The following is a 26,686-nucleotide window of genomic DNA, read 5'->3' as shown; positions in this document are numbered from 1 at the left end:
TCAGTTAAGTAAGATAAAACTTGTGTTGAAGCACTTGTGTGAACAAGGTTGTTCTTATTCAGTACCAATGTGTGTTAAAGTAATCGCAACTATTCCGAATATATACATGTTTTTAAATCAGCCCTTGAGGTCTAACAGCTTAGAACATGCATTCAATGAAGTAAATGAACACATTGAATGTTCAATACTTTCAAAAATTGACCCGAGCTGAACTTCTTTCGTATGGTCTCTTTATAAAACTTTTACAATATCTACACTACAAAAGAGTTAAGGATTTACATGTGGTGAAATTAAATTTCTTATCTTAGACTTATTTATTCAAATTGATCATAAATATATTAATAGCCAACTCTTCAATCAAGTCAATCAATATTCTAAGGTAAGCTTCACTTGATAAATTTATGTCAATGTTTTGTTAATTGACAATCTCTCACCTTTAATCTATTGATGATTTCTTTCAATGGCAATGACTGTTCCTTGCCACCTATATAGGTCGTCTCTGGAAGACGGAATACTCTGTTCAGATCTGTATTATCTGTAAATATAACAAATATTTGTACAGTTTCAAATGTTCTTCTTCCTTAATAGCAACTTATAGTATAAAATGATTTCTTTTATTTAACTCAGGTTGCATGAGGCAACAGAATCTACCCATATAACCAAAGCAGACCAAGATCAGCCAGCACAGATATTATCGTCTGCACTGTTAGCTATTCAGTCAGTACTTTATTGAAATTTCCCCTAACAATAATAAATGTATTTGTCCAGACTGAAATATGGAAAAATCCTTTTAAGATTCTAGCATAATAAGGATTTGAGATTTTATATGATTTATTACCATATATCATAATTTATAATAAACATTATAATTTATGTAATGGCTGTATAACTTTTTACTACCAACATACAGAAACATTTCTACTAAATTTTTAATGAAGTAAGACATTCTAAAACAGAAAATTTAGACAACATTTTTAATAAACAAGTAAATTATTTTCAGAAGTATAGATCTTTTTTTGTATGTATATGAGAGTCACATACATCTCTCACTTATCCACCACCATTTGTTGAAACAAATAAATCAGATTACAAATTTAATACAGTTAATAAAAACTAACAAACTGAACTGTTAAATACCTTTAAGACTGTGAAAAAATGTGTATTTAGACTACTGACAGGAAAAAGATAATCTTTAAAGAAACTCTGGTTGAAAAAGGATAGGTAGATACTACAAGGTCATAAAGATCACTAGTTACCTAAATGTTCTTTACTAAAGTTTAACTAAGTTTATATTTGACTGAACTAAATGTAAACAAGTCTTTAATCTAAACAAATACTCTCAGAAATATATGAAAATTTACAACTTACAAAGAGAGACACAAAACAGTATGATACATTTAATAGAACAAAGTACTCATGTGAAATAAAGACAGACATTTAAACTGACATATGAAGAACAAAATAATGGAAGAGTTTACAACACTAACTTACACCTCTTGTATCTATCTGATAACAAATTAAATGGTTTTCTTGTCATCTTTGAAATAACGTATCAATTTCTTAAGCTAACCTTCAATGCACTTAAGCCTTTAGTAAGTCCATATACATACAACCTAATCCACTTTTACTGTACACCAAAAAGTAATTTAACCATCACATATGACAATGAAAGAATTTATTAGGTACCATTTCCCCACTTTCTCAAAAATAAACAAGAAGTATTGCTAAAGGCAATGTATGCTCCCAAATCTGTATATATGTCAATGTATCTTAAAGCATAATTATCTGTCAATAAATTAGGGCAGTATCAGCTTAAATGTAAAAATCTATTTTAAGCACCTGTGACCTTGACCACAGTGGCCCCTGAAAGTTAGGGGACTATCTAATGTACCTTTGTTATATCTTTTTAATTTCTGTAATATCAAAGACACCAGCCAATAGATGAAGGGTACATAAGCAAAATTGTAAAAATTAATTTTGATCACTGGTAACCTTGACACGAAGCATCTACATACCAAATATGAATGACCTCAGTTTATGAATAGAAGCTATATAAGCAAGTTTTAAAATCTCTGGCATTTGTGACCTTGAACTTGACCAGAAAAACCCATCACTTCACCTTAAGCTAGAGGACCATCCAAATTACCTGTCTACTAATTACTGGAAGTTGGATGAATCCATTAATGAATTACAAAGGTTAAGGTTAAATGGTTCCCACTTTTGAAACATCCTGTTGATATAATACCAGTAATGCAATTTCATGTTTAAATTCTTGATATACTTGTTAAATGGATGTTTCAGTTATTATCTAATATTATTAAATAAGGCTTGAATAAGTAGTGTACACTTCATAAAATGTTGATTGGATTAGATAGATTATTAAATGTGCTAGTATTAGTCATCCACTACATAACCTGTTGTTTTAATTAGATTAATACTTTTTTGCAATATTTTTTATACATTAATTTTGTAAAATGGTGTTTAAATTAAAATCATTCAACTCAAAATGGTGTTTGGATTAGATATACACATTGTTCAAATTAGACATTAAAGAATCAATTGATAAAAAGCAGCCATAAATTTAATGTATTTTCTCAAACAGACAAAGAATGAAAGCATATCAGTGTCACATTCAACTAGTTGCTGTTTAATAATAACTTGTAGTTTTTTCAAGGAAAAAGGAACCAAGAAATACAAAGAAGAGTGTATTCCTTAAACCAACAGAAGTACACAAAGATTAAGAGAATATTAATGCAAGAATGAGGTGCTGCACTGGTTCCAACATAAAGTAAGCTGCACACAAAGTAATTCACAAAATAGTCAAAACAAAAACTATTATGTGATATGAAGAAAAAACAAGAAGCGCCGCAATGCGACGAAAACCAGGTTTTCAACGACCAAGTTTTGATGTGACAGCAATCAATAGGTCAAAGTGCACTGAAGTTATTGAGTAGATGCTGAAAATTCTATTGTAAGCAAATTTCCTTGACCTTGCTCCCAGATATCTAAGTGGCAATCCAAAGCTGCCACTCAGCAAGTTTGGTGTCAAAAGGTAAAAAAAAACTAAAGTTATAACATGAAAACTAAATACATTAACCTTGATCACAGACACCTAGGTAGCAATCCCAAGCTGCCTCTTGATATAAGCTACCATTCATCAAGTTTGGTGTCAATAGGCCAAAACACAATTAAGTTTTTGAGCAGAAACTGAATTTCTATTTTTAGTAACAGTGTCCTTGACCTTGGTCACAGACACTTGGGTAGCAATCCAAAGCTGCCTCTTGATATAAGCTATCCATACACCAAGTTTGGTGTCAATAGGCCAAAGCAAACTCAAGTTATTGAGTGGAAACTGAATTTCTATTTTTAGTAACAGTGACCTTGACCTTGATCACAGACACTTGGGTAGCAATCCCAAGCTGCCTCTTGATATAAGCTATCCATACACCAAGTTTGGTGTCAATAAGCCAAAGCAAGCTCAAGTTATTGAGTGGAAACTGGATTTCTATTTTTAGTAACAGTGACCTTGACCTTGATCACAGACACCTGGGTAGCAATCCCAAGCTGCCTCTTGATATAAGCTATCCATACACCAAGTTTGGTGTCAATAGGCCAAAGCAAACTCAAGTTATTGAGTGGAAACTGAATTTCTATTTTAGTAACAGTGACCTTGACCTTGATCACAGACACCTGGGTAGCAATCCCAAGCTGCCTCTTGATATAAGCTATCCATACACCATGTTTGGTGTGAATAGGCCAAAATAAACTCAAGTTATTGAGTGGAAACTGAACTTCTATTTTTAGTAACAGTGACCTTAACCTTGATCACAGACACCTGGGTAGCAATCCCAAGCTGCCTCTTGATATAAGCTACCTACACACAAGTTTGGTGTCAATAGGCCAAAGCAAACTAAAGTTATTGAGGGGAAACCAAAGTTGACGCCCGCCTGCCGTCTTGGGCATTACAATAACCCGGTTTTCATTGAAAACCAGGTTAAAAATAGAAATAGTAATATAACATCAGATTAAATAATTCAAGTAATGGTAACAAAACAACTGCAAGTATAATATTAATAAAAAAAACTTTGCATTCTATAGTCCATGCCACAAAGAGTTATGGCTCTTTTTTCATAAACTGTGCAAAAAAATCTTATTTTCTAGCAAAATAAGAAACTAGCATGTTTATATACATCATATTTGAAAATTTCGTAATTATACATCACAAATAAACTGCAATGTCAGTGTAATCGATGATTCACTGCATAATATAACCAGATCTAGCTTAGAGACATCCATTCTTGGCAAGCACTTGTCACTAAAACATGCTGTTTATTGTACAAATAGTTTGTTGTTGCAAATTAGCAAGAAAACATAATTACATGTGAGGATTGTTAATTATATCTATTACTTGTAAAAACAATGTGTATACTTTATTTTACAATGTTCCACAAATAATTGTTATTCATTTATCCACCATCTCAAGATAAAAATGGTATTTACCAAATTCTATTTCAAGATATGAACCAAGACCTTAAAATTTCACTTTTTTCATGATGATTTTTACTAACAAATTTTGTAATGGGTATAATGACCACCTTTCTATCATCATTCTACAATAAATTGAAACAAATTAAACTTTATGTGCTTCTTTTTACATCTAGAGAATCAATGTATATAAAAGTGTATAAATGTTATCTTCATTATTAATATAGGTCAGTCAAAACATTTTGAATAGGTTCCATCAACCAAAAAAATTGGACAGTCCAAAGCAAGTATCAAAATACAGTAAAACTCAAAGTCACTAAGGTAGCACAATATCAATTTTTTCATCATTTTTTTGTAATCAGAAACAAAGCATTTTCTAGAAAAAGTGAATTCATTTCAATCAATATAAAACCAAAAACTACTAAGAGGGGCATTAATTTCTTATAAAAATGAATTGGAACAGTCAAAAATAAATTCCTATAAAATTACATTGGAATTGTATAGATACTTTAAAGGTTATCCAAATATTTGAGTTTTACTGTATTTAGCAAAGTATGATGTAGCTGCAATTAAAATTCCAAGCCAGGTTGAAATATCCAATTCAAATGGATCAAGAAAATATTAAAGTTTGCCAAAAAAGACTAAAGAAATCATATGTTCTTTTAGTTTATTTCAATAAAACCTTATTCTGTTAGAAATTTTAAAAAATAACATCAATTAACTTAATGACGAAAAATGAAATGGCCAAAACATTATAATTAAGAATGAAAATTTCTATATCTATCTTTGGTCAAAATAACATTCTTTGAAATGAAGGAAAAGTTGAATAAATATGGAAGTAAGATATGTATATGGAGCTATTTGTAATGTTATAGATTTTGTCTCGTCTGGCAAGCTTAAATATTTTCAGTGTGTCAAAAAGATAATCCTTGAGAGAAAGTCTGAAGAACCATCTGTTCCTCTTACCAATAACGTGGCCGTGTCCTAGATGGTAAATAAAGATTAAACATATATAAAATATACATGTATATACAAAGCATTTGTTCATTCCATCACTAAACTATACACCTAGAAAAGAAAAAGTGTGGAATCACATGCATATAAATTGGTTTATCATACATGCAACATTTAAGAATGCCATCAAAAAAATCACAGAAAATATAATACAGTAGAACCCCACTATTGAGACTGCTTCTGGTTCTGAAGAAAGTAAGTAAGTAAGTAACGCCTCTATTTAACGTGGCTTACACATTCCATGTGGGCCTCAGCAAGAAAAATGGTCTTAATACTGTGGCGGTCTTAATTTCAGATTGTCTCTAAAAGTAATGTTAGAGTCAATGGACATCTTCTGGGGCATGGTATATCCATATGATTAAGTGATTTGTAAATTATACTCAATGAAAGTACTAAATGGAGCAATCAGAAACAATTTTTGTATTTCATGACTAATAAGTAAAAAATAGCAACTATCAACTGTAACCGTTGAAGAGCAGTAGTAAGATGCACATAAAGATGATATCAGAAATACAAGGGCTGTGCGAACACTGCATAAACAAAAGTAATGATTACGGTCATCATTGCAGCATCATTTATAACTACTAGTATTTTACTGAAGTTACATTATTAAAATCGAAAAATTTGCTGTAAAAAACAAAATGTAGCAACTGAATTTTGTAAATTTTGCAAATTTACAGATTTATACAAAATTATCTGCATGCCAAAAAAAAGTTCACGCTTTGAGTAATTATGGATTTTATTTCACTGATAAAAACCCAGTTTTTCACTACATAAGATCAAATATAGTAAATTGATTAAATAGTGAACAGCAGACTACTGCAGAAATACAATGAAAAATATCACCGCATATGTTATATATCATATAATTCTATTAACTTATATTTTCTGTATATATTTTAGCCACATCTGCCATTGTTAATATTATACTTTCAGGTCATGTAATTTCTAGCATTTGATAAAATTATATCGGAAGTTCATCACAAGTAAGCTAAAAACATGTACTATGTATCTAACAAATCTATGTGTAAAATTTATCACATAGCAACAATATAACTTTAATGACTGTTATGATAAAATTAAAAAGATAAATGTTGAATGTGATATACAAGTGCACAGATATCTTGACATAAAAAAATACAGGTGCAAGTGTTACATAGCGCTTAGTAATTTGCAAATGAATTTGTTAAAATCATTATGTCCAGAGATATGCCACATCAAAAGCCAAGGTGTTAACAACCATGCAGGTAACAATATACTATCACTTTATTTCTGCCAACCTTATTAAATTTACAGTAAATAAAATGACTTTTTTTTTCTAGAAAATCAATTTTGGCCTTAAATAAATCAAAGAACAAGATTTTAGTATGAAAATACCTAATAAAGATAGAGGAAAATGTGTGGACATTTTGCCAGTGGTGGTGAGTGTGTCAGATAATTATGTCTGTCATCTGCTATTATTACCACTAAATATTGCTTTTATTTTTAGACAGTACACAATGGCATACAATGGCACAAAACTTATAAACCTTACAAGCATACCCTTGTATTTTGACAAATACAAATTTGTTACTAACTTATCTTCAAGTATAAGAAGATATCTCACAACAGGTCCTTTATGAAATGACCCAATAACCTAGTTGTGTGACATTAAAGGGAGTGCTTATCAGATAAAATAAAACAGAAATTTTATTATATCAAATTTAGAACAAACATGAGGTTTAAGATTGATGTACTTAACAATAAAATCAAATGTAAACTATACCAGGAAACTGTGGTTTTAGTGCATCTAATCAAATAAATACAGTATCAGTACATCAGGAAATGACATTCAGTTTAATGTCTTTATCAATGCCTAAATGATGTAAACATGTAATGGTTGCGATGCCATTAAAATATAACCTAGCAAGCATGTGTGCATTTTGTATTGATATTATTGTATTGTCTGTAAGTGTATCTCTTTCATTTGAAATGAGTGAAAATGGTAAATGAGTGTAAAAAAAGTCAAACAGTATAAGACAGAATGAGACAAATGTAAGACAAATCTTTCAAACAAGGCCAGTATTCAAACCTATAACGTCACCCTCCATGGATCAAGTGATTTCTTTTATAGTCATGCATGGCAGCTTGCTTTAAGAATTGTTATGACAATGTCCTACATTAACTAAAAAACATAATAGTGTCTGTGTTATGCAATATTATAGCCAAGGACACAATGAAAAACATCATAATTCTTTACCTACCATGTACTCTCCACTAAGCCCCCCCTGGGGGTATTACATTTCCCCAAAAGGGCATTAATTAAAGTACAAAACATAAAGTTAAATACCATCAAAAGGAAACAAAATTTTTACCATTTTGTCTTATTTTCTACTTGAGTATTTAATTTCTAAAGGAACTAGCTATATTAAAAATTGTGCTTACTTTCTTGGATTTTTATTTTTTCAAAAGATAGTGGGGTAGTTGAGGGAGGGGCATTTATTGGAAAATATACACTATACCTATTTTTTTAAAAGTGATATTTAATATGTATATTGATTTCAATGTTATCCACTGATTAGCTGGCAAGACCAAAAATATTCTATATTCTGAAGTAAGTCTATTAACATGGATCTATTATGATCAAAGCAGGTTAATTATATTAGAATTACTGATAAGATCTAAGATTTATGCAAAAATATTGTTATAAAATTATAGATCTTATAAATGACTTGACATTTTAATATAGTTCGGAACTTATTAATCTTAATCAACTAATCAATTTATAATATGTATTGATATTGTATTTATTTGAATGTTATTTAGAACAATATACAATGTATAAGACTTTACAGATTTTTGTAGCAATTATGTGCAAGATTTTATAATACAGGTTCTTTTTTGAAGTCAGTAAAGTTATAACATAAAGTTATACTTTATTTTGTTTATTGTGTAAGTGAAGTAAAAATGCACCATAGATTCTCAAAATGGTGTTGTTCTAAAAGGCGTTTTTTTCCCAGACAGGCAAGACAAATTTTTTTTACACTTCTGGCCAAGCAAAAATTCAAACTTCCCCAAAAAATCATTTAAAAAAACTTTGAAAAGCCACCAATCTTTTTTTCTTAAATTACACAAAGATATTTGGATGTTACACAGAGTACAACAAAATACACAAAAGCATGAAAAGTTTGCAAAAGAGAATAAATATGCGCTTCATTTAGATGTGTTGAAATATATGTGTTTACATACAAGTTAACAGGAACAAGAAACAAGCTAAACAATTTAAATGGTAAAAATGAACATGCACAACAATTCATTCACATTAAATATATCTTATATTATGCGCTGTTTTTGTAGTTCTACTGAAGGTGGATTGAATCTCAACACAATGTTCCGTTTTATATTTTAATGTTAATCTTTCTTAGTGGAATACCACAAATAATATATAACATAATTTTTATTCACAGGTTATCCTTATGTTAACAAATAGATATTGAAAAACAGTAACAAATATTTCTAGTGGAAAGCCACAATGTTATCACTTGGAAATCCAAAATCTAACTGTCCCTGAATTTTCTACATGTATCTTTACAATAATTCTAAAAATTGATTTCGTTTTAGCTGACCAATAGAATTTATAACAACAATCATCACCTGGACATTTTATCAGTCATAGGGCTTAACAACATGATAAGTACAGACAGCTTAATTGACCTTATCACCTATATATTATAAAACTTTTAGCACAGTTGATTGGACAAAGAGGAAAAGCCATATTTAATCTTCTGGTTACATAAATATTAATTTGACATCTGTTATTAAAACATATAATATTTGTAACTTAACATATTTGAAATTTCACACATTGTTCTGAAAATTTGACCTTTTAGAAAATGATTATATTTATAAATATTTTTGTTTAAAAGAAAATCATCATGCATATTTATTCATTTATTTTTTTAAAAGAATTTTATCATTTTTCTGCTGCACAACACTTCTCCCTCCTTTAAGATTATTTCACTCCTGTGAAATGAAACATAACTATGTATGTAACAAAAATAAATATTATTAAAAGAATACTGTTTACGTAAGATATTCAGTCACAGAAATACATTGTGAACGTAAAGCACCGATTTTGCTAAAAAGCATAAGTACCATCCACTTATAATATATCCTATTTACTGTTTTATTATAAACAATACATTTTTAATAACGTCTACTTCTGTTATACTGCCCCCTCTGTCCTTGCTGTCTTCCATGATGAAATTTGCTTCCTGATCTATACTCGTGTGGGAACCCGGTTTCACATGCTGTTGAAAGGTCCTGATTACTATTTCCTCTTTTACGACAAAGATATTTTGTTCTGTCTCTAAGCTGAGTAATCTCATCTGTCAAGGTTTGGTTTTTATTTTTGAGGTCATCTATTTGGTCATTCAATGATTCTGTCATCAATGCTTCGTCATAAGCTTTCTGTTTGTATTGGAGTCTCAATTCTACATAATCATCACTCAATTTCTTATATTCTAAAATAAGTTTGTCCATTTTCTCTAGTTTTGACGAGTCAGCACTTAATTTTTCTTTTAGCGAGTTGTTTTCTTGCAACAATGCTTCTTGAAAATTACATATTTGTGATTTCTTGAGGGAAATCTCATTCTGCAGGTTTTCATTAAAGTTTTTAAGTCTTTGATTTTTCAAAATTAGAGCCACATTTTCTGATTTTAAACCGTGAATTGTTTTATTCATTGAATCATTTAAAGATTGTATCTTCTGAAATTCTGCTTTAGAAACGTTACTAACAGAGTTGTTTGTTAAAATATACTTAAAGAAGGCATCGTCTTCGTTATAGAATGGTAACATGTTTTCTGCTGTCTTACGTCTGATAAAAGTTGTCATACGTTCTTGATCCCGTTGTTTAGATAGACTTGACTTGACTGCTTGATTTCGGCAAACTCGTGCAAAATGTCCAATTCTCTTGCATTTGTTGCATCTTGCCATTTCTGCACAACACTTCTCCTTTCTGTTATAATGATTAAGTCCACATTGTCCACATGATTTTTCACTTCTAAATGGTATTCCATTTATGAAACTCATTGTTGTTTTTCTTGGGGAAGTTGAATTCGTAGTCTCGCTTGCTAAATTGAGAGGTTGGGAAAGACACTGATTCCCACCAAGTATTATGCGCTGAAATTATAGGTCTACTGAAGGTGGATTGAATCACAACACAAAGTTCCGTTTTATATTTTATATGTTAATCTTTCTTAGTGGAATACCACAAATAATATATAACATATACACAGGTTATCCTTATGTTAACAAATAGATATTGAAAAACAGTAACAAATATTTCTAGTGGAAAGCCACAATGTTATCACTTGGAAATCCAAAATCTAACTGTCCCTAAATTTTCTACATGTATCTTTACAATAATTCTAAAATTGATTTCGTTTTAGCTGACCAATAGAATTTATAACAACAATCATCACCTGGACATTTTATCAGTCATAGGGCTTAACAACATGATAAGTACAGACAGCTTAATTGACCTTATCACCTATATATTATAAAACTTTTAGCACAGTTGATTGGACAAAGAGGAAAAGCCATATTTAATCTTCTGGTTACATAAATATTAATTTGACATCTGTTATTAAAACATATAATATTTGTAACTTAACATATTTGAAATTTCACACATTGTTCTGAAAATTTGACCTTTTAGAAAATGATTATATTTATAAATATTTTTGTTTAAAAGAAAATCATCATGCATATTTATTCATTTATTTTTTTAAAAGAATTTTATCATTTTTCTGCTGCACAACACTTAGCTTAGCAAAAACACACTTAAAGTAGCCTAAAAATGTAAAAAAATCTTTCAAAATGGCAAAAAAAAAAATGTTGATGTTTTTCGTATTTTGTTTGTTTGTTGTTTGAGTCACATCAACACTCAGAAGACATACCACTAGTTTCTAGCCTAATTGATAAAGTGATATTCCAGGTACATTCCCTACATCACTTCACACAGTAGCAATGGGTATAAATACAGGTCTTCCCCATACAGAAGAATTTAACTTCCCCTGTAAGGTTCAAATCCTGTACCAGTGGAGAGCAAGTGATTCAAAGGTATTAACATTGATCACACAGTCTCCAAAATGGTATGTAAAATATGTTATGAATCATTTTTACAAAAAACACACACTAAATTTCTCTTCCTGATGCATATGTTTTGGTGATATTGTCAATATTAAAACGACTTCCTGTTGATCATCAAGCTGCTAAAAAAGATAATAATGTAAGCAATCGGTCTACAATTTATTTTTTTTAAAAATTTGTAAACTTATCAAAAAAAATTGCCATCAATTTGTTACAAAACATACAATCTATGAGCTTAAATACAGTCTAAACTCTGGGTCAAGATTTAGCTCACTATGTGATGTAACAAACATAATTATTTCACCTTTTTACTTGTCGAGATATTAACATTATACTTTTTGTATATACTTGATCAAAATTACGTTTCTTGGTCTTCTTGCTCATATAAACTCATTATCATAATTGGTTAATTCTACATTGCTGACATTTAAGTCTGAGGAGAGTCAATCAGATTTCAAAGAAAAGAAAATGAAGATAATCCAACATTTGTTTTATAATTACTTCTGGTTATTTTGGTCATATAAATGTATTGCTGCTAATTGCTTAGTACTGAAATTTGAATTATCTATACAATTCAAATGGGGCATTACACAATAAGTATGATGAAACTAGAAGAAACACTGTGGTTTGTTTTTTTCATTTAAAAACATGTGCATATTAAGATGTTTAATGAGTGCCTGTTATCAGCATAACCATTCATGTAAGGCAAACCTGTACATCCAACAAATTTTATATCATTAAATGTATGATTTTTGCTTTTTAATATTCATAACAATATATTGTTCCAAATTAAAGAGGGACTTGTTCATTATTTAAATTACTGTTACGTTAGCAAAATCATATATGCTTTAATATGACCAGAACAAAAAATCTTATAACCATTCTGCTCAGATGTTACTTATATTTAAGGTTTCACATACTCCTGTCCTATATTGTTGTAATATTTTCAATTAATCCTGTATACTAAATAGCTTTTCTCAGAAGAATAAAGTTTCATGCATAGCGTGTATATAAAGTTTTACCACGTAATCAAAATGAAATTAAATTTAGATAGTTATAACAAGTGCAAATGTTATTAAAATATGAAAGAATTAAAATAAAATGGTGGTGTGAAGATGCAGTCTGTCAGTGAAAAATGAATCTAACAAGCAAAGCAACACCAGAACACATCCACTGTACACACATTTTTTTTATATACAAAATGTTTATCTTACCAAAGGTGCTGGGTTCGAGATTTTCCATCGAGGGTTTATTGATACCTAGAGGATCTAAGTCTGCAGAGTGATGCCCACGTAACTATATAGATAGAAATATGTAACAAGAAAATGTTAAGAAGATTTCTGTACAAATTTGATGCATGTCCCTTTTTGCAATAATGCAACTTTGCAGTATGTATCAAAATAGCGTTTTAGCAAGAATGTCCCCTGATTGAATGTATGAGCATTCAAAAAGGTGCAGATGAGTTTCAAAATGCAGTGTCATTTGCTGAAAGAACAAAATAAGCATCAGTTATAACTGCTCTGAAAAAAAGAGTAAAAATACCAAAACCAAACTCTATGAGTTCAATACTGTCTAAGGGAATAAGTTGTTAGTTCCTGAAATAAGGTAAGGACGAAATCAGAAATCAGACCATAACAACACACTACAATATGCACTTACATCATGATTCAGTGAATTATCTCCCCTGATACATTTACTCCATTACAGTGGAGCAATATGTCAGTAAACAAATGTGAAATAAAGGAACATTAGTCACTTAAACAAACAATACACATGACTTAAACACACAATGCACTTTCCTATCATAAAACTATTTCTTTACATTTGTGCCATTAGTTCCTCATGCACAGCAAAACCCTATCTACAATTGACCTTTATTTACCCACAGGGAAAGTCCTAAACTACAGGGAGTTTCTGGGAATATACAATATATCTTACTACAAGAAGCAAACAATAAAAAAACAAACATCAAATTAACAAAGCTCAAAATGTACAAAACATTAATAACAAAAAACAAACAAACAGAACATCGGCCTTATAAGATTTAGTTGCTATGACAACAAACCATTTAGACCCTCTTCTCAGCTTACCTCCGAGTGAATAGCTTTCGAGAATAAGTTCTGATGGAATTGCGGAGTCCAAATCTGCGTCAAGTATTCCCAGTGGGTCTAAAGACGCTACATTGTGGCCCCGTGTCTATAAATAAGATTTTACTATATGTAAAGCAATACTTTTATTTCACATTTTATGTACGTCCTCTAAGCCAACTACATAATTGGATTTCTTTTTGTAATTTTTAAGTTCCCATATTGTGAATAATTCTTATTAAGTTTTCTAGAATTTTGACTACAAAGACAAAAAAGATAAAGACAAAAAAGACCAAAGATTAAGAATTCAAATTAAAGAAATCCAATTTGAACAAAGGACACAATATACAATAGCAAAACTAAATATGTTTATAGAAGCTAGAACAAAATTTATCAAACATAAAATCATGAACATAAATAACACAAAATTTTCTAATATTTGCTTTAACATTTTTCATCCCATCTATAGTATCTAGTACGATGGTATTCTACCATATATTTATTGTATATAGACTTAATCTCATTTTTATCTTGCCTAAAATCAATAGCTTTTATATAAACATAAACTAATGGAGAAAATAGCACAGAGGTATAAGAAAAATTTATCAGAATCATAATGAAGAAAATGACATGCACAGAAGATGCCATGCTTCATTTTATTTCCCTGTGGGTGTCACAGTTTAAAAGCTGTAATTGAAAGCTACAAATCTATTTCATTTTATTCTCGGCCAACATCAAAAACTCATTTTGTAATTATAACTTGGATTGCAAAAGATTTTATTTTATCTGAGATCAATATTACAATATCCTTACAAGATCTTAAATGATCCCCATGTATTGTTGTAAGCATTTGTTTCACACCCACATCTCATAGTCATTGACTGACAAAACTCTTGTAAGGCACTGTATGAATTGCCTTGATAAGATAATGATACACAATAGGTGAACTTAGTCTCCATGTGAAAGTGCCTGCATGATAATGAATGAATTGCCTTCATGATACTGGTGGAATTGTCTCCAGGTCCAGTTCAATCATCTTGCTCTGTCAAATGTAACTGACTAAACTACCTTATTGTCAAACAGAAGACCTTAAAATTTTATCAAAGCTGTGCACACAGATTTGATGTTTCATTTATTTCTTGTAGTCAAGTCTTTTATCTAAATCCTTAATTGGCAATCGGCTATGACAATTAGTTTTAATAACTATCATAAGGACAGACTTTAAGATTTTTCTTAAAGTATGAAAACAATGTTTTAAATACTGGTATCAAACAAGGCTTCTTTTTAATATTTCTAAATTATAAACCCCCATCCAAAATATTTTTTCTAAAATCAGTAAATTTTTATAATTGCATTGTCCCAAATTTATTTATTTTTATACCTTTATCCTAATCTTACAGACCTTAAGTTCTATTCTGGTATAAAATATTACTGTAACATACTTAGCAACTCAAGTATACAATGAACTTAGCTAGAAATAATAAATTTTCCATATATAAATATTTTCTGACAGTGAACTAATGAATTATTCATAAAACGTTCTAAAAATATCTAACATTTATGTGATTCAGAAACAATTTCCATGGAAGATTTTACTGGAATAAAGAATGTCCTTACACAAGGCCGTTACTGATTTTTTTTTTTGATTAAGTGGCCCTGACTTTACAATGTACAGAAAATATTACAATCTACAACAGTCAGATCAGGTGAGGTAGTCTATGCTTTATGAGAGTCCATCCACCCTTTCAGGCAAAGGGAGTATGGACCCCCAGATGTCAGATTCTGCATGGTCCTTTGTGAAGTATAGGTTTTGGGGCAGCCTAAATTGAATTTGGCTTCAACAGTCTTGCAAACATCATAGTTCAAGTCAACTCCAAAAAACCTCCAAGAAAATAAAACAGTCAAAAAAGATAAAGATTAAGAACAAAATCCTTTCTGCACAAGTGAAGTTATATATTAACTGTAGGAAAATATCAGCTGTATGAAATGCATACACTGCATAAAGCTTGAAATAAACCTGCAAAAACATGAATATGCATACTAGGCAAGAGTAGTTTATTGGCCTACACCATATAGATTTCAGAAATATGTCATTATAAAATAAGATTTAATACTGCTTTAATAGATTATTCATGGTTCAGTTGACAACATCTCCTGAATTGTTTAAACAAGAAGAACAAATAAAGTGTAAGTCAGTGTACTGAATCAAGTTGTCAGCAATACTATTTTTAGACCTGCAATTGAAAGAAATATGTCAATTAAGTATGTCACAATAGCAAATATTAAACACTGTTGATAACATTTGAACGAAAAGTTCAATCTCTTCAAATCATGACCTCATTTTATCAAATATCTTCTGAAATAAATAAGTATTTTATTAACTTAAGTTGATGTTAATTAGGTATTTTGGATCAGACATAAACAAAAGATACTAACTTACAGCATTATATCTAGTAGGGCCAATAAAATTGATCTACTTGCCTTCACAAAAATAAATAGAGGTAACCTTTGTGAAGAAAATAATTATGATGTACTGATATTTGAAACTGATTCAAGTTGGGTTTTTTTTACAGGTAACTACATGTTTATACTTTGTAGCTAAAAAAACAATTTGGCAAAAATACTGAAAGTAGATACTTTTCTGACATTACTCCCAACATAAACTAAATTTGATATATTGTGAAAGTAAAAATCTTTTCTGTTTTTGACAAAAGAACACTTCCTTGTATCCAAAAAGTTATTCATGTATTAAAAACAATCTGTTCTTAAAAGTATTATATGATAATCATGTAAGGTAACTAATACAGAAAACCATATAATCAGCAATGGTTTACTGTCATCAAAATAGACCTAAAATAAAACATGCTTAAGCTAGAAGATCAATATTAGAATCTAGATTATGTTGGGCAATAAAAACAAGAATCGTTATAAATAATACTTCTTTACACAACTAGAAATATCTATGTCCAAGGAATTATACTAATACTAAAAGATTAAAAAGAAGATAAGTCAGAAGATAAACCAGTGACAGCTTTTGACAGGTAAATAGATATACCTGAGGCAATTATTGCATCACTTATTGTCACTAGGCAATACATTATGCAATATTATGTTGTTCAATTGAATAATTTGAAATGCCATTTTGACATGTTCAAATGACCAGCTGAATCAAGTTTTATTGTGTTTACATTTAACAATGTACATTTATTAATTACTAGGAAGAGAGATTTACAGATTTGTGGTTTTAAATATTAACCAACCACAATATAAAAAATGTTGCCTGATCATGCTAGTGAAATGAATGTAAACAGTTCATTTGGTAAGATATATATAGTGTTAAAGAAAAACTGTTTTTTTTATAGGCTGACTTTAATTATATCATGTATACATTTGGTAATTTGATACCTATCTTAATTAACACATTATGGTATTTAATTGTCTTATGACATGTTATGCAATCTTATATTGACCTTATTACTGAAGAAAATAGATTAATGATCTGGCAAGTGTCCATACAAACTTATAAATGTTTGAAGCTTAAATGTCTCCTAATTCTAGGTCAGTTGTAAATTATATACAGATTAAAGTAACATGTTATTGTTGTAACCAATGTTATTGAACATATACATACATTTAATTCTTGTTTAGTTAAAACCACACTCAGATGAGTACTAAAGCAATGCATGAAATTGATCAAATTTTAATCATGGAAACTGCACTCATAAAAGTATAATTCCTTGAACATTTATCAAGCTTTATAAAATAATAAATACTGTATTACAGATCATTTCAAAAGATATTCTTCAGTGAAACCAAGTTTACAGTTTACTTGTATGTAAAACATTCATAGAACTGAAAGAAAAACTTCACAAATAAACTGACATTTTGACATGTACACATGATATAAATACTTTCTTGAACAATATATCTCCAGGAAACAAAATAAAATATAGTTTCACCATATTTGCTTGAGCCAAGCCTTAAGGCATAAAGTTAATATATTTTCATTCAACAAAAGTAAATTCAAATTGTCAACATATATTTACCTTTAAAAATTTAAAATATGATTGTAATCAAAATATTTGAAAAATGTAAGGGGCTTATTAAAATTAAAAGAAAAAAAGACTTTTAATATTCACAAAAGAAAATGTAAGCACCTGATAAGATCTGATGATAGTTTGAACAGACAAATGATCCTCAATAACTTTGTCAGTAACTGGTTCTGTCATGGTAAGCTGTGTTGACTGAGGTGCTACAGACCCCTGTGCCAAGGTTGCAGTAGACGCTAGAGTTGGTGGCCGAACATATGCTGTGCCTGGAGGGGCGCCTTGAGATATTTGACGAAAATAGGCATCCCATGACTGAAATTTAGATACTCTTTTTTTTTTAACAAACACTATAGCAAGCAAGGCATTCTCTCTGATTTATAATTGAAGTTTTTAAAGTACATGAAAGTAACACAAAAAAGTGATTAAAAATATATAATATTTACACTGGTATATATATGATGATATATTTAATATTACCTTTCAAAAAAAATGTCTTAAGCAGTGCACTTATTTATTTCAACCTACAATGTTCTAAAATCATAAATATACTGTTTGAACATTTATTTAACACATTAGTTCTCATTTGGAAACATAAAGATTTAGGCTGTACATTGTCATGAAAACAATATAAAATTTTGACTGAATTCAACATCATATAAAAATATTATTATTTAATTCTTTCTACCACAATGATATCTGACACAAGGTACACAAATTGTCAAAACACATTTTGTACAATCAAAATGCATTCTGAAAACTATCATTATGTAAGCTGTTTTTATTTTTTCATTCATGTTACATGTCTAATAATCAAGTATTTCCAGAAAGATACCATCCTCCTGTATTTTGGCTGTGTAAAGCTGTAATGTGGAAAAGTATAAATCAGTATTACATCACTATACTATTATTATATATAAAATATTTGGCTTTGATATTGCATGAGAGATCAAATTTTTGTACATGTTCTATATGTAAATTATCATATGAAAAAACAATTTAAAGTAATTCACATAGCTGTGATACTTTCAAATTTTCATACTTCAAATGATGTTATAAACAAACTACAGCAGCTGCACTAACCTTTATATAAAATACTTACAATTCAAAATTAAGTTTAGCATCTAATATAATCTTTATATTTTTACTTCAACAGTACTGTGGGGAATTACCAAAACAAATACCGGAAAAAAAAAAATACCTATATCCTATTCATTATGAACATATGAAGAGAATATTTAATATTTAACAGAGATAAGATGAACATAAATCCATGCAACCTTCATCACATACACTAGATAACACCTTAGGTTTATACACTCACTTTGTGAACACTATTGGGATCAGTTTGCCAGGCATTATACATTTCTTCCACATACACAGAGGAACTTCCACTAAGGAAAGGCTCTGCTGCTGCAAGCGTAGCATAGTTTCTACCGCTTTTGTTTGATCCTGCTTGGGAAGAACATGTTCGACAAGCCAGCTTGTAACCCTCTACTGCACTTGGCCGTGCACATCTCCAAAGAGTCTTTACACGAAACATGGTTGTTTAGAACGTTCTTATAAAATGGAAATGTCTTCTGCTATGACACAGACGCCAGTGATAAAGTTGAGCCAGTGTGCCAAATTAAACCCAACTTATCAGCTTGTAATTCATACAAGTGACCTTGTCCTTCCTTTTAATTCAATAACCTTCCAAATAGGACAGACACCTAACTTGTTCAATTCTCCTTTTCCACTGACAACTTGAATTATAATATAAGTATGACGAAACTGATTTTCTGTTGACACTTGATTGATGTAAAAAATCCTGTCTGATCTGGCTAACTACCTGGGAAATCCCACCTTGACTTTCTGGATGTCGCGAAAATGGCGTCAATTCTGAAATGAATGATAAAAACAACACTGACATAATGTATAAAAGAGTTAAACAATGTAAACCTAAGCTTCCATAAACACCTATTTAATAATTGATTGATTTAAGTCAGTTGCAAATTAGAAAACAACAATAAACACAGTAAATTTACCAAATCCGTATGCTCTGTTAAACTGTTGTGAATCAGTGATAGAATAATATGACGTCACACCGGTTTTATTTTTGTAACGGAAATTTTGATTGGATAAGAACGGGAGCACCCTTTATGTGGTTTAGGTTACACTACACTAAAAGAAAATGTATTAAATAATAGAATGCACAGAAGGCGCTGAATTAGTTTGGGTCTCAGAATGACAGAAATGTGAAAGTTGTATGATTATAAACCAATTTGTTTATAAAGTTGTCACCAATGCTGTTACCAGTGTTATAACTATAGTAAATTGGCTATAAGACTAATTGCAACACTGATATTCAATTCAATGTTTATTTGGCTTAAACAAAAAAAAATGTTGCCTGAACTTGGCTTTGAACTCCAGACCTCTCGCTTCCGAGGCGACCGAGTAAACACCTCGACCACGGGGAGTTATAAGATAATCATCATCATTTCAAGTAATTGCGAGTAAACTCCTTGCGGAGTGATGCAATTACTTGAGATGATGATGATGAACAACCTGAAGAATACCAAATTATTCTAAATAAGAGTTTGTAACCCTTATTAATTTCGATATATTTTGTTCACGGTAAACATGTTGTTTAACACTGAAGTAAATAATTATGGAGCTGAATATAAGCATGTATATCTATAAGAATAACACAATATTAGAAATCTTCGACAAATCGGGAACTATTTTTCGTTACGAAAATTAATGCGCCTGTCTGAATCTGAATCTGAATGTATACACTGCAGAACCTTCCGGTATGTACGCAACGGGAGAGAGGAGCTAAGTAATTTAGTAGCACTGTTGGAGAGCTGTTTTAAAGCTCTGTACTGTCTCTGCGCACACAACGGCACTGTCTACACTGTCTAAGTTATTCCAATCACTAATAGTCTTAGGAAAGAATGAATGTTCAAATTGGTCACTTTTTGAGATAATAGGTTTATAGCACTTATGATGGTTTATAGCTTGGTTTTCTACAATGTTTTTAGTTATGTAATTGTCTAGTTTCTTAGGTTTAATTAGGCGTTTACCACGAATAGGGGTCAGATAGGTATCGGTGGGCATGGCTGGCACCAGCCCCTCAGCCACCTTGAAGAAGAATGTCAATCGTGCCATTTTCCTTCTGTCTTGTAATGGAGATAGCTCAAGTTGCTTCAACATCCTGGTAACGCAGCCTTGATCTCTTGATTTGTAATCCCCAGAAATAAATCTAGCAGCCTTCCGTTGGATCGACTCAAGCTTGTCTATATCTTTCTGTAGGAATGGGTCCCATACAATTGAGCTGTATTCAAGAGTGGATCTAACAAGGGATAAGTAAGCTGTTTTCCTGCAGAGTAGTGGGCAGTGTTTAAGGTTTCTCTTGAGGAATCCGAGTGTAGAGCTGGCTTTGTTGGTAATCTTCGTGATGTGGGTTCCAAATTTTAGATTGTCTGTAAAAGTGACACCAAGGTATGGATTTTCATCAACTTGTTGTAGGATATGATTGTCTAGTTGGTAAAAGTTAGTGGATCTGTTGTTGATACTCATAACATAACATTTTTTGGCATTGAATTTCATACCCCAAGTAGATGCCCAAGTTTCCAGTGATTTCAGGTCTGTTTGTAGTTGGAGATGGTCTTTTCTGGTTTTAATTTGCCGGTATAGGAGACAGTCATCGGCGAAGAGACGGACAGTTGATTTAACGCAGTCTCGTAAGTCATTTATATGGCAGAGGAAGGCTAGAGGTCCGAGGACAGTACCTTGCGGAACTCCTGAGTCTACTGTGACTGGTTCGGATGCTTCACCGTCTACCACTACTCTCATAGTTCTGTTGGTGAGAAAGTCTCGAAGCCACCGGTTAATGTTTCCGTCAATACCATATAATGACATCTTGTGAAGTAAGCTTTCATGAGGGACGGTATCGAAGGCTTTAGAGAAGTACAATATCATGATATCTATCTGAGATTTATTGTCATGATGTTGTAGTAAATCATGAACTGTGGTGAGGAGCTGGGTTTCACATGAGTAGCCTGATCTGAAGCCGTGGTTTAGTGAGGTGAGGATGTTGTTTTGTTCAAGGTGGTCAAGGATGTGCTTGCAGATAATGTGTTCTAGTAGTTTACAGGAGACTGATGTGAGTGAAACAGGACGATAATTTTCGGCAAGGTGTGAGTCGCCCTTCTTGAAGACAGGGGATATGTTTGCGCTTCGCCAATCTGAGGGTAGTTTTCCACTGTCAATTGATGTTTGGAAAATATGTCGTAAAGTTGGTGCAAGGGTCTTGGCACAGGTTTTAAGGACAATGTTTGGAATTCCATCTGGACCTATGGCTTTGCTGGTTTCTATATTATTAAGTAGTTTCTCTATGCCTTTAGTAGTTATTTTCAGTGGAGGTATTGGTGCTTTAGCTCTTAATCTTGTCGATGGTTTATTGTTGTTTCCTTTGGTAAAGACGGATCTGAATTGTTCTATAAGTATTTCTGCTTTTTCTTTGCTGCTATTGATTAGTTGTCCTTTTTTCTTTATTGGTTGTACGCCAATATTGTCTTGTCTTCTTGATTTAATTAGCCGCCAGAAAGGTTTACTGTTTTTTTCTTCTAATCCTTTCATGATAGTACTGTTTATGTGTCCGATTTCAGCCTTCTTGAATTCTTTTTTACATTCACGTTGAAAGGTTTTAAAGTGAGTCCAGTTTCCAGTCTTCTTAGCATTATTGTATAAGCGGGATTTTCTTTTGACCATACGTTTAAGTTTATGATTGAACCATGGTAGAGACTTTCTTTTCTTGCTCATCTTAGATGGAACATTTTCTTCTACACTTTTGAGAATCCTTAATTTGAAGAGTAACCATATATTTTCTATGTCATTTTCATTGCTTGAGATGATCTCCCTTTCTAGCTTAGTAAAGTCTTTGTTCAACGTGTCCCAATTTGCTTTATTATATTGAAAGAATTTACGTGGTTTCTGTTTGATGTAATGAGGTAAGATGTCAATATCTGTAACAATCATGGCATGGTCGCTGATGCCTGGAACAGATGTGGAGGACTTGACAAGTGATGGGTTGCTTGTAAGTATGAGATCTAGGAGGTTGTTGTCTCGTGTGGGCTGTTCGTGTACTTGGGTAAGGCCAAATTCCACGGCTAGATCTATTAATGCCTGTTGTACATCCCGTTCCGGGGCACCCTTGTCCACTGTCGTGTTGTTCCAGTTGATGTTTGGGCAATTGAAGTCGCCAGCAATTATTACATGGCTATCCTTAGCTGATTCACGTAGCTTGTTAACTGAGTTATATAGTTTAGAAATGGATTTCATGTTTCGGTGTGGCATGTAGAATGAACATATATATAAGTTATTTTGGTTTTTCATCTTTATCTTGGACCATACAATTTCGCAGTCTGTAACTAGCTTTGGCTGTGGGTCTGAGCAGATGCTGTTGGTTGTGGCTATGAATACACCCCCTCCCACACTGTTTGCCCGGTCGTTTCTGTTTACCATCAGGTTCTCCGGAAAGACTTCGCTTGATTTAAACGCATTCTTTTCAGGGTCTTTCCCAGGTTGGACACCTTTGAGCCAGGACTCAGTACCGCATATAATATCTGGTTTGATGTATTCTGTGGCTGAGTGGAACTCTGCTCTGTTTGTACGCAGGCCACAGCAGTTAACTGTAAGAAGACGTAGGTTTGCAGACTTTGCAGGGTAATGTTCTGGGCCATGGGTTTGGGAAGCTTGGCTTACCGATGGATGTTTGTTGTGCCGGCTGCTGTTAATTGATGAGTTACGTGGGCTGCTGGTGTGTATCGGACTGAAGCACGAGGATGTAACTGAGTCTAGAGTTGAATCAAGGTTTGCAATTGGTGTGAAAAAGTTGGATGTAGTTAGTTCATAACTGTTGAATGTGAAATCATCGACGTTTATGCTATCACATCTACAGCAGTGCCATACAACACTGGGTCTGTTCAAGTAGGACATGTTTTTAGAGATGTCTTCACAGCTTTTATGGTACCAAATACTACAATTACTGCAGCATACTCCGTCGGTAGACCAAGTAACAGGGGCTTCACATGTTCCACAGGGGAAAATAGATGCATTCCTAGGCCCTGGGTTCATTTGGATGTCACCAGACAGTAGAATGAGCAGCAAAAAGATACATGGTTTGGCTTTCGATTCACATTGATTCACAGCCTTGTTTGTATAAATATTAAATTCACTAGCATAGGTGAAACCTCTCGGATGAGTACAGTTAAATATGATGTCATTTCACAATCTTTACGCAGTGATCTCCCCTTAATTTTTCGGCGTTAATGTACATATGAAGGGAAGTAACCGCTTTGATGAGTTTGGACTACTTTCGGCATTTGCAAATAAGAACATCAGGGTCTAAAATTTCGCTACCATAATTTGTTTGGTCTGAAGACCCAAACAAATAAAAACCACACCATTTTTTTAAACACCCTTTGCAAATAATATAATCAACGAATGCACATAACATAATTTCATAAGTTTAGGTTTAATACAAAACTTACCAGATATTCTGTATATGCATGGAGTTTAATAGACATGGAGTTTAATAGTATGTATATCTGTGGTATATGCACAGTAACTGTACTTTAAGATTCGTATCAGCTGAAGAAAGTAGCTCTTAATATGAAATTATTTGTTTTAAAAGTAGCAAAATGTTAATAAAGTGGTATTTTGGCTTCCTTACAATGAATTGCTATAATTGTACTAGTTGCCAAAAAAAAAAAAAAAAAAAAAAAAAAAAAAAAGAAAAAAAGAAAAAGAAACAGTAACTTTTTTGGAGCAATAACAGGACATCAAAATTTTGAAAATTATAAGAAAGAAAAATAAAAACATTTCTAAGGAATAATAAACCTTTGAATATTATGCTGATAATTGTTTTACCTGAATAAAACATGTATAATTTTATCGCTTACCGACAACCAATGTTTGCAATATAATTATGCAGTATTCCTGATTGTGACCTGTAATAACCCATAGATTTGACAACATTGAATTGAAGTAGAAAAATACGTATTGAATTCTTTTTAAGAATATTTGAAAACAACAGAAGTTTGCATGATGTTACGAGGTTTGCTCCCATATACAACAATATATCAGACAATTTATTGATTTTTCTGACATTTCATCGATGTAGACAAAATAAGCTAATTTCTCACTAAGCAAACACACATTATTATGTGACACAATACAACGATTTTCAAGGAATTGAACGATACATGTTTTTTATTGAAAGTTCCATAATGACTGGTGTGTTCATGAACGCATATTCAGATGTCAAGGAATCTCCAAACTACACCATTTTTATATTTAATTCAAATGTTAAATTATGCTCCAGTCTTTGCAAGGGGGAAGGGGGAGTAGGGGGCGATATCATATATTTACAAAGTTATAAGCCATTAATAATTTATAATTCAATAAATGATGATACAATATATTTTCAACAAATTTCTATTTGTACCATTGTTTGTTTCTAAACATAAACATATGAATTAAAGATTAAATTGGTATGCATATTTGGCATGCTGTTAATTAAATTCCGGATAAAGTGTCTCAAAATTATTCTTTTGACTTTATTCTTATTTTTCCACCACAACGATCAAAGAACAACGGGGATATATCGTATTATATGTGATTATCGCATGGTTTCGAACTTTTTCTTTGATTTTACTAACCCATCATACTCAGTACACTTTCAATGACCATTTGAAAACTGTATAACTATAACAGTGCAATTATTTTTATTGATTCATTTAGAAAAAAAACACAACTCGACAAATATATATAACAGTTGAGTTTTTTTTCGCGTCTTGTATATATCAAGTAGTTATTTTTTAACGAACATACCCAGTAGCGCAAAAAAAGACAGAAAGAAAGATAATCAATGATAATAACTTTCTCCTCAAGGTACAGTTTACAATCCGTCTGTAACATTGGACATCTTGAAGTTTTCAATATCATAAATAGCTGTACATCATTAGCTGGTATTTGGTTCATTTTATTGGGGAGAGTGGGAAGGGTGGGTGAAAAAGTGAAACGACACAAGAGAGAGAAATGCAAATGTATTTTTCTTTACTGATTTCTATTACAAAAAATATGAAATTGCGATAAAAAAAAGTTGTAATATATGAAACTCGTTAGTTATGGGGGTATAACACTGGCTGGGGCGACATCTTGGGATATTTCTGCAAAAAATCGTCTCTGCCTGGTGGTCTTGACATTTTTTTTTCAGCAGAAACATCCCTCAATGTCACCCCAGCCAGTGTTTTATTCTCGTAAATAACCCGTTTCATATACTATAACTATTACCCATTTGCTTGGGTAAGTATAAAAATTCAAATTATTACATTGGTTATTTTCGTACACTAAACACAACTTTGAAAGTGTACATCTCGAAAAAAAACACACTATTTAGTGATTATTTATTTAAACATTGACTTACAAAACCAGAAAGTGTATATTTTATCATATAAAAAATGTCTCTATGAAAACGAATGAGAAGTGTAAGGAAACAAATTAGTGGTGTGTGATTTTTGTATTGGCGCGCACGTTCTAAGGGAGTTAAGTACGCACGCTCAACATTTATAGCTATCGATTTCCCCCTTTCTGCACAATGGAATAGTCCTGGATTCAGCAGCAGCTGTAACATTACAACGGAAAATGTCAAATTGGTAAGGATATTATTTGTTTGTCGCTTATTTTTGCGTTGTTATTTTGCTAGTATCATATCATAAGACTTACCTTTGGAATTATGGTAAGGTCATCTTATAAGTTAATGCTAAATTGAACTGGTTATTGTAAGTTAACAGTAATTTAATTAGATGAAAATTGTGAAAATGTTACCGTAAAATGTCAGCTAATTGATTCACCGGCGTTGTCTGAACGCGAAGG

The 26,686-nt window shown here is 31.5% G+C and overlaps 1 protein-coding gene across 7 annotated transcripts in view; it reads right to left on the bottom strand.

Moving 5' to 3' along the window:
* LOC132720206 (2-oxoglutarate dehydrogenase complex component E1-like) overlaps window positions 1–19,914 on the bottom strand; it is a 43,117-nt gene extending 23,203 nt beyond the window's left edge. For 3 of the 7 annotated variants that reach the window (XM_060704276.1, XM_060704275.1, XM_060704279.1), the window contains exons 1-6: window positions 19,792–19,914; window positions 19,089–19,645; window positions 17,876–18,079; window positions 13,722–13,827; window positions 5,452–5,469; window positions 435–535 (exon numbers count right to left, since the gene is read on the bottom strand). In XM_060704276.1, the coding sequence (XP_060560259.1) occupies window positions 435–535; window positions 5,452–5,469; window positions 13,722–13,827; window positions 17,876–18,079; window positions 19,089–19,307 (648 nt within the window). In that variant the 5' untranslated portion in view covers window positions 19,308–19,645; window positions 19,792–19,914. Of the gene's footprint in view, window positions 1–434; window positions 536–5,451; window positions 5,470–12,845; window positions 12,928–13,721; window positions 13,828–17,875; window positions 18,080–19,088; window positions 19,646–19,791 lie in introns of all 7 variants that reach the window. The other 4 variants (XM_060704277.1, XM_060704281.1, XM_060704278.1 and 1 more) reach the window with 3 other exon arrangements.
* Between the last annotated feature and the right edge of the window lie 6,772 nt (window positions 19,915–26,686).

The sequence above is a fragment of the Ruditapes philippinarum genome, unplaced genomic scaffold (genome assembly GCF_026571515.1).
Source record: "Ruditapes philippinarum isolate M1 unplaced genomic scaffold, ASM2657151v2 ctg812_1_1_1_1, whole genome shotgun sequence".
Lineage (NCBI taxonomy): Eukaryota > Metazoa > Mollusca > Bivalvia > Venerida > Veneridae > Ruditapes > Ruditapes philippinarum.
This window is presented reverse-complemented; position numbering and strand designations above follow the sequence as displayed.